We start from the raw sequence: 9,544 nt of genomic DNA, 5'->3' as shown, positions 1-9,544 counted from the left end.
CCAAACACATAAATGGGGATAACTGTAATATTTTTTGAAAGCCAAGGATAGAGAGATAATTCAGGGGTTAAAAGTTCCCAGTGTTTTAGCAGGGGACCTGAGTTTAGTTTCTCCTACACAGAGTAGCTCACAACCAGCTACTGAAACCCCAGCAATAGGGGGATCTACTCCCCTCTGCTGGTCTCCACAGTCATCTGCATTCATGTGCACATGCACACCCTGTGGTAATTTTGGCTTTAAAAGAAGATAGGTGGTCTCAGAGCTCTGGGCAGATACCTAGGAGCCTCCAGTGGAATGGTTCTGCTCTTCAGGGATGAAGATGGGGTGCATGGTGCTAAGGGTGTGCACATGTGTTCTTAGCTGGCTTGTTAAGCTTGACTCTGAGGTCCATTATTGTTAATATTTATGGCTGGGATTTGATTCTCCAGAGACCCTGTAAACATGTCTCCTGTTGTTCATATAAAATTTACAGCTAGCTGGATTAAAAAGAGGCACAGCATGAGTCCAGGCTTGCGTTTCTCAGAGGAAACAGAAAATCCACCAATGACTTTGGATGAACCTGGACCCTTAGTATTTTTGTGCAGTCATTTTTGAAACACATGGCTCCTTACCTGTGATGCTGTGAATCCAAGAGGGGACAGGGGGTTCATGTACTGGAACAGAGACATGGTACAAATTTTACAAGACCACATCCACTACAGTTGCCACTGGCTCTGGTAAGTTCTGCCTTTCACTGCCATAGTCTCTGCCCAGACAGAGGGTCACCATTGACTCTGAATGCAAATCTAGGAAGACTTCTGCAAGTTCCTGCCCAGTGGGACAGAGGGCCTTCCTTCCCAGACGAGCCCCCAGATGGGCCCACATGGAGTCCTGGCATTTGCAGTGGTGCTGTCCTTGCTTGCCAGAGGTTTCACACCACTCTGTCTCAAATGGGACTTGAACATTTTTTGACTGGCCCCACAGAAGGAAGTGGCGTTATTGTTCAGCCACGCATCTGCTCACGAGCTCCGGGTGGGCTGGGAAACTAAGGAGAGATGGCAGATTTAGGACTCAAATGTTACTTCTCGTATATTTTAAAATAACATGCATTTCTGTACCTTCTGAAAGCAATTTTGGGGGCTGTGGAGAGATCTCACATGAGTTCCCCAATAAAGGGCATGTGTGCCAATTCCAAGAACATATCCAGACCACATCAAGCTCATGTACCTGATGTCTTAAGGACACCTGGATTTGGCTCAGGTAAAATCCTTACATGAGGAACCAAGGGCATTGGCAGGTGAGCTCTCTAGTTCTCTCCAGCTTTGAAATCTTGCAAACCTTAAGTGGAACAGGACCACCTTCCCCATTCATGGATTTGTTTGCTTTTTGGATTCTAATGATATCTTGTGTATGCTGTATTGTCAGAAGATAGTTCCTGAAGCTGTCCTGGATTGGATATGTACTGTATGATGGTTCCCAGACTTTATTGGGATGAAGGAGGAGGAAAACTCTTTGCTCATGACAAGGGTCTCAGCTGAGCAGCCTGTAATCATAGAGTGCACTACCTTTGCTTTTTACTACCTTGCATAAATTTTCAGTCATCTCAAAGTTAAAAGGTTATCAAAAAAGGAGGGTATAAAGCACATGTAGCCAAATGCAACTATTTACTCTGCATGGATGTTGAGCATGCATGGGAATCTGCTACGTTTATTACATTTTTGTGAATGCTTTAAATATTTAGTAAAGACAAAGTTCTCCAGAGTTATTCTTAGCCCTGTGTGTATACAGCATTGTCCCACATCTACTCTTGGTTTCCTTAGCCAAGTGGCAGCAGCCTGAGGGATTCTGTGAAGGACAAAGTTATTGAGCGGCAGTGACGACCTCTCTTGAGAACCACTCTTTGTTTCTCCCTGTTCTTTTTAACCAGGGAACAACCAATACTGTAGTTTTTATTTGTTTGATTTTAATTTGTGTGTGTGTGTGTGTGTGTGTGCATGCGCGCGCACACACACACATGTGCATTCTACTTAAAAACAGTGACATGTATAGCAGAATTTTTTTTATTATACAGCAAAAGTACAAGATCACAATTCAAAGGGGACTTAGGGAAACAAGTAGTGCAGTTCCATTGTCAAAACAGGAGAGCACATCTCTGGACTCAGTCAGGGTACAATATCATGGATTAGAGGAGGGAAGGGCTTCCAGGTATTGTCAGGAGGACAGGGTTGGCCACAGCAGGTCTACTCACATGGGTTCTGAATGACAATCAGAAGATATTCCTTATCTAGGGAGAAACACGAGGTTAACTCACTCATATTTACTCTACAAACACTTAAGCTAGCATAGACAAATGGCTGTACACCAGAGTACCCATGACACACTGGAAAAGTTTAAAGCACTCAGATCTGGTGCAGCATTTGTCTGTTGTCCCTGGGCATGGCTAATTTTGATGAATATTCTACAAGTGGTGTTTGCGTGCAGTAACACATAAAACTTTAACTATTTATCTAGTGTGATAACATGCTATCTGCTGTGTTTGTGACTGTAATACAATTATTCAGAAACACTGGGAACACAATTCCTCCAGGGAAGTGACCCTGTGGCTGTGTCTTCTGGTAGACCAGCTGGTCACACTCACCTCATGGGGAGGTAAGGCTGACAAAGCTTTGGATACACCTCCTACTTTAGTCCCAGGATAGGTCAATTCTGCCACTATTCAGAAAGTCCGAGTGCTGTGTTTCCAGCATCCGTTTTGATAACTAGTAAGTGTAAGGGGATAAAATTCAGCTTGTTCAGAGGCCAAATTGATTTTGGTAATTTCACACCACTTTTGCGTTTGGCTCTTCTGAATCAAACTTTGTTTCTGTCATCAAAGAGCTTTATACCCCACGTTGCATATTAAGATCCATTATCTCCATCACGGTTCCACAATCCCCCAGTCTTTAAAACAAGGTTTTTAACCAGTAAGACATCAAAGCATTTTAAGGAGGAAGCGACATGTCCGGTTACCTGGGGCTACCATGATTTCGTGTTTCTTCGATCTGATCCTAAGAAAAGTCAGGTCGTTCTGGGGGTCAATGTCCCTGACTGTGCTCTTGGCTTTCATGGTCAGCTGGTGGAGAAGACCCGCATACTGAACCGTTGTGGAGTTGTCCAGGGTTGTTCGGATTGGAATGCCTGTGATGAGATTTAATTTGGGGTTACTCCCCCCCCCCTTGTAGACATGGCATACATGTACATTGCAAAAAACTACTGGGAGTCACTCATCCTTATGAACAGCAGAAGACAGATGGTGGCTATTACCAGTTGGCATCAATTTTAGGTTATTATTTGTCCTATCATCTTTTTGTCTCTATGTGGAGTCTTAAATATAGTTGAGTTAGGTTGTGTTTATAGATTTGACTGTGGTTTCCCATTATTTAAGTGAGAACATGCTAGCTTCCTTTGTTGATAATGCTGTTGACATTACCATTCATCTCTGCAAACTCCTGTTCTATGCATATGTTGTAATAGGATCGGTGTATTGCTTGGGCATTTGTTATTTTAGATTTTTAATAGTGAATGTATGGTGAATATTTCATGCATAAATGGTCTGGAAGCTGTTAATTGATTATTTTAATCATAATTATCTGTCTCTNTCTCTNTCNTCTCTCTCTCTCTCTCTCTCTCTCTCTCTCTCTCTCTCTCTCTCTCTATCTATCTCTATCTCTCTCTACCTGCATTCTGCAAGACTTCCCAGTTATGAAATATGTGGTCAGTAACATGGAATTTCTCTGCTTCTCTGAAACAAGAGCCACAAAGGGACAGCACTACCTAAGCCAGGGGCATTCCAAATTTCTAACTCCACGGTATTTTGCAAACCTTGAATTTTATGTTAGAAAAATAAGGTAGCAAGGAGACTGACTTTTCTGGGAAGGTGTCCCTGGTTTCTGCTTATTTTCTATTTAAACATTATTAAATTTGGCCTGTTGTTCACTCTGTTGCAGTACTAAATGAGAGTAAAACAGATTAAATCTATTTATTTAATTAAAAAATTCTAGCCAGACAAATATGCAAGTTTGAGTCAATTCAGTTCAGAGCCTCTGAGCCCTGGTTGGGCCACCCAGTACAGTGCCTTTTATTCAGCAGCACGTTGGGTGCTTTGTGCATGTTATATCTGATTGAAGATAACCTTCCTGTTGAGAACTACCACACAGGCAGAAACTCCAGGGATTTCATTTCAAAGTGTGCCTTCACTTAAGGGAGGGATGCATAACAAGAGTCTGTATCAGATCGTAAACAAATTACTTAAGCATCTGAATTAGGGCTGGTCAACAAAAATCCAAAGCGGCACTTGGGTTTTCCTCCAGAGAACACAGCTGCAGAATTAATACTGATGATGTGCATTTTTCAAAAGTAAAGAATCACTCTTGTAGAATTTTATCACTCTTCCTCAAACTCTGGGAGACTGTCAGTTTTGGTTTTAAAGCAGACTTACTTTCCATCTCCTGAACAGAAAAGAAGAAGAGGAAGAGCAAGGAGGAAGAGGAGGAGGAGGAAAGAGGGTTTTCAGCATTCACAGGGCAACGTATTCTGTAAATGAGGTATCATACAAAACCATTAATTTCTGTAATTTTAGTTGTTGGTCACTTTCCCCAGAGGGAAGTCTGTTTTCAGCCAAGAAGTCACAATGCATGGCATCTGTAGCCAGTGGGAGGGCAGCAGTGTAGCAGGCACCCAATTCTAGAGAGACCTTCGTATGGGCAGTTTTTGTTTTAAATACAGACAATCACTGAAGTCTGAATGTCTCAGTGTCTGGGTAAGAGGTAGAACCCAAATACATTATTCAAAGCGTAGATGACAAGATTGCGAATCAGAAGCTTTGGCTGTCTCTGTGGTCTGTTCATAATTTAGGTCAGTTAATAACAGAGCCCACCTTTCTGAATAACACATGCACAACTGTGCGAACAGGATGTTTTCACTCTCGAAAGCAGACAGTCACGAGGTCAGGGCTGGGGGTTCATTTCAGTGGCAAAAGTTTGCCTAACAAATGTAACCAACCAACCAAGAAGTCTTTAGTGGTCTCTTGCTTTGTACCAGTTAAAATTAATTTATAATTTAATTTATTATTAATTTGGGAGCGGTGATGAATGCTTGTAGAGGTTCAGATAGGAATATGTTTGTGAGATTGAGGCCAACTCTTTTCTAAAAACAAAGCCAAAAATAATTTTAGTGCGTGCATGTGTGTGTGTGCTTTCATGTTCATGTGGAGGCCAAGGGACAACCATGAGTGTCACCTTTGGAGATGCTGTACACCTGCAGGACAGGCAGTGTTTCACTGGCTTGGAGCTCATAAGTTATGTTATATCAGCTGGCCAGCAAACGCAGTAGTCCTGTCTCTATCTCTCCAGTGCTGGAATTATAAGTGAACACCACCACACCCACTGAGAACCAAACCCAGCTCCTTGTGCTTTCAAGGCCTCAGCCACTTCCTGCCTGAGAGACCATCACAGGTTTTAGTTTCTTACATAGCCACCCAGAAATACTCAAAAAGTGATTGGAAATTACTATAATCCATGTTTAATTCTCTCCTTCCCTCTGTCCCCCTCCTCCCTCCCTCTCACCCTCCCTTCCTTCTTTCCTTCCTCCCTTCTTTCTTACCTTCCTTCTTTCCTATCTTTCCCCTCTCTTTCTTTCTGTGGTGCGAGGAATTGGAAATCAGAGCCTCATGTTTCTGTCTTTCATATTGGAATGTATACATGAATCTGACTATGCAAAAAATCAGGAATTACTGAGACTGCTTTGTTTTCTATTTCTTTTTCATATAATGATGGGCAGTGCACCACTTTGCTTCAAGAATGTATATTTGTGTGTATAGACTTTATTTTAATAGCACCCTAATATTTTCATTTAAGACCTTTGGGAGATTGTTAGATTCAGAAAATATAAGGCTAACTTGTCTAAGAGGTAGTTGAGGGTCTGCCTTGTTTATACACATAACCTACTTGTCCTCATGACAGGCATTTGGGCTGTTCCCAGTCTATGACTTCTATCAACAAGGCTATATAAATTATCGTTGCATATTCGTTTGTTTTGGAAGGAGATATTTCCAAACTGGAGTTCCCTGAACAAAACATATGAACATTTTAAAATTTGATAGTGTCGGATTTATGGCATCACTCTGAAATATGAAATCTGTGGTCCCAGAAAGCTGGGAGTCATTATTTTGGTTTGCAGTGTGCAAATGATCATTTTTGCTTGGGTGGGTAGATTGTATTTCACAAGAAAAGGAATCAGCTGGATGGCTGATAAAATCTAATGATATTCAGACGATGAATTGTTGGATGTGTCAAGAATATTTAAAGTCAAAAGCCTATACATAAAATCTTATATGTAAAAGAATGTCTGACAGCTTTGAGTGCTTGGGAGGTAGAGATTTACGTATCGGTATTACAGTGAATGTTCTTCTAAATGGGAAGCTAGAATGAATAAAGAATCCACTGTCATCCAAACCTAGACCACTTGGAACCAACAAATCGGAGTAGTCCTCTTGCTTGTCTTAAATAGGAAGCCTCTGTCTTAGAAACAAAGCAAAGGCTTACTACACAACCTGGCATGAGATGCCATCTAGACGAATAGACACTGTAGGCCAACTTAATTAACCACAAAGGCAAGCTGACAAAGATGTTAACACATTGTCTACTAGTTTTCATCCGTAACCACTGGCAGAGAACAAGAGGGTGGCAACAGTGTCCTGGGCAACTGCCTGGGCCTTCTGAAGGGCTGTGAAGCTGAATGGTAATAAAAGGTGCCTCCGGCTACACTTGAGTACACTGTTGAGACTGAGTGTTCTGCTAGACTCGGGTCACACAACTTACACCATGCAGCATCAGGTAACACTTCTGCTCATGCTCTGGTCATTAACCATCTCACCATAAAGATAACCCCCCTTGCTTAGATTTTGGGGGAGAAAGTTAACTTGGCTTAAGGTAAAAGCCAAGTTTCCACAACCCTTGAAGAGCGCCCTGAATCCTGACATAGTGTTATCCTAGTGGAAGTTAGAGGAAAGCTAATGGTGTTAAAAATAACATTTTGTTGTTGTTGCTTTCAACCAGCAACCCAGAGAAATTTTCTCCAAGAAGTGCAGGAGAGCAAACTTTACTTCTAATTTTGCTATTTGAGGAGAGTCACTCTGACATCTGAACCTTTCCCTTCTCGTGCTTTTTATGCATGTTGTGGGGTGGAGGACAGGGCAGGGCATCATCACACACCTTAGACTGGCCTCAAACTCTATGTAGCTGAGGACTACCTTGAACTCCTCATTCCATCTCCCCAGTTCTGGGATTACAGACATGACCTATCATGCCCTATTTAGTCAATAGGACCCAAGGCTTCATTCATGCTAGGCAGGCGCTCTGCCAACAAGCGACATCACCATTCCCTCTCCCCCACCCCCGCCCCCCATTTACTTAGAGTATTCATTTGCACCCAGCTATATAAATGATCCAAAGACATTTTCTGTTACTTCATCCCCTGCTTTCTTCAGACATCATCGGGTGCACTTCACCATTTTGGGTACTTTAGTAAGGCATTGAAGTGACACACGTTAGCAGCATTGTGTTCTCTGAAATTTAAGTCCACTCTAAACCTCAGAAGATGAGCTTGTTTGGAACGAGGTTCTCTGTGGAGGCAATCAGTTGAAACCAAGCCACACTGGATCAGGGTGGGCCCTCATAGGTATAGTAGGGTAACAGGTCTGTAGGGTGACCTACTGTAGGAGGGTGATACCAATGACTTTGCTACCACCAGACAATAGGAAGAGGTCAGGAAGCCTCCAGCCATAGAGTCCTCAGAAAGACCATGACCCAGTGACATGCTGGCTGCAATTTCAACCTTATAATTATAATTTCAACATAATACATTCCTGCAGAGTTGGTTTTTCTTTTTCTTTCTCTTTTTAACGTGTGGTGTATATGTGTGCACATGGGTGCATGTGTAGGCCGGAGGCCCACACTGGGATCCAATTTTACCTTAATTTTACTGAAACTCTCTCTCAGAGAACTTGGACCTTACAAATTCATCCAGGTGCCTGGCCAAGAAGCCCCAGGGAAACTCCTGTCCCCTCTTCTCCAAATTCTGATATTCCAGGAACACAGATGTTATACCTACTTTCTTAGTTAGGGTTTTACTGCTGAGAACAGATGCCATGGCCAAGGCAGTCCTTATAAGGACAATATCTAATTGGGGCTGTCTTACAGGTTCAGAGGTTCAGTCCATTATCATCAAGGAGTGGACATGGCAACATCCAGGCAGGCATGGCACTGGAGGAGCTAAAAGTTCTACATCTTCATCTGAAGGCTGCTAGAAGACTGGCTCCCAAATAGCTAATACAAGTGTCTTAAAGCCACACCTACAGTGACACACCTACTCCAACAAGGCCACTCCTCCTATTAGTTGTCATGACTAAAGGAAACTTACAAGGTACCTCTGCTAAATCACACAGGCACCTCACGTAAGAGTGTGAGACCATGGAACAAGTACTTGGAAGCAGAACCTGTTTAACCAGGGCTTCACTAAGAGTTGACCGCTCCTTGGTAATATGTGGTCCAGCTTTTCATTTCCTGTACAGACAATCCTAACCCTTTCTCTCTCATTCCTCAGGTGTAGACCCCATCACTACTTGCATTTGGCAAGGTTCTTTTTTATTTTATAAAACAAGTCAAATGTTTTCTCTGCAAATTCCAACTAAATACATCAAAGCTCTCAGATATTCTTTAACTAGAGTCCTATTAAGCACTGGCTATTAAACTGGGCACTTGACAGTCTCCTCATCTAACTGCCATAGCCACTAGGAACTGGGGTTGTTTTTCCATCCTTAGTGACAAGGAAGGAGTGCAGAATTCCAGCAGTCTCTTAGCTGGTAGTTGCACGAGGAATGTTTACTGACTGATTGCACCACACTACAGATCTGGGGATCAGCCAGTTCTGTGGTTGCACCGTGAACTGCCAAGTGGCTACTCTTACTTCAAAGGATGCCCGGGAATTTTTGGCACCTCTCGCTCTTATAGATGCCTGAATTAGCAAAGGGATGAGCAGGAGCCTTTAAGAGGTCACCACTGCAGAGCATGGAGCAACAAGCTGGCCAAGTGAATGCTGTGCGGTCTTCTATTTTGAGTAGGAGGGGAAGTGGGAGGGAGAGAGGGAGACGGGGAGGAGAGAGATGCTTGAGTGCCTGTGTGCATCCACACCTGTGCATATTCATATGTGGAAGTCAGGACAAGTTGTTGGAGTCAGTTATCCAGTTATCTCTTTCTTGCACTTGGCTGCTGGTGATACAACTCAGGTCTTTGGTCCTATCAGCAAGCACCTTTACCTACTGATCTGCCTTGTGGGCTCACTATGCAGATGTGAACGGTCCAGAGACAGTGTGAGCCCCGGGCCAGTATCCACAGTTCAGAACCGGCAATGTATTGTTCCTTCCTGCCCATTAGTTACAAGACTATTCCTGAAACGCTATGAAGTGAATTCTTGTGTTGGAGGGTCCTGGGAAGACATGGGTGGTGGGGTGGGTGGATGATGGGGTGGG

The 9,544-nt window shown here is 43.0% G+C and overlaps 1 protein-coding gene across 1 annotated transcript in view; it reads right to left on the bottom strand.

The window, feature by feature from the left end:
* Positions 1 to 2,026: 2,026 nt before the first annotated feature.
* Dynlrb2 (dynein light chain roadblock-type 2) overlaps positions 2,027 to 9,544 on the bottom strand; it is an 11,032-nt gene continuing 3,514 nt past the window's right edge. The window contains exons 3-4 of the mRNA XM_021170869.1: positions 2,989 to 3,156; positions 2,027 to 2,263 (exon numbers count right to left, since the gene is read on the bottom strand). Coding sequence (XP_021026528.1) covers positions 2,220 to 2,263; positions 2,989 to 3,156 — 212 coding nt within the window. The 3' untranslated portion in view covers positions 2,027 to 2,219. The remainder of the gene's footprint in view (positions 2,264 to 2,988; positions 3,157 to 9,544) is intronic.

The sequence above is a fragment of the Mus caroli genome, chromosome 8, assembly GCF_900094665.2.
Source record: "Mus caroli chromosome 8, CAROLI_EIJ_v1.1, whole genome shotgun sequence".
In the NCBI taxonomy this organism is placed as follows: Eukaryota; Metazoa; Chordata; class Mammalia; order Rodentia; family Muridae; genus Mus; species Mus caroli.
The sequence above is the reverse complement of the archived record's forward strand: the minus strand, read 5'-3'. Positions and strand labels throughout refer to the sequence as shown.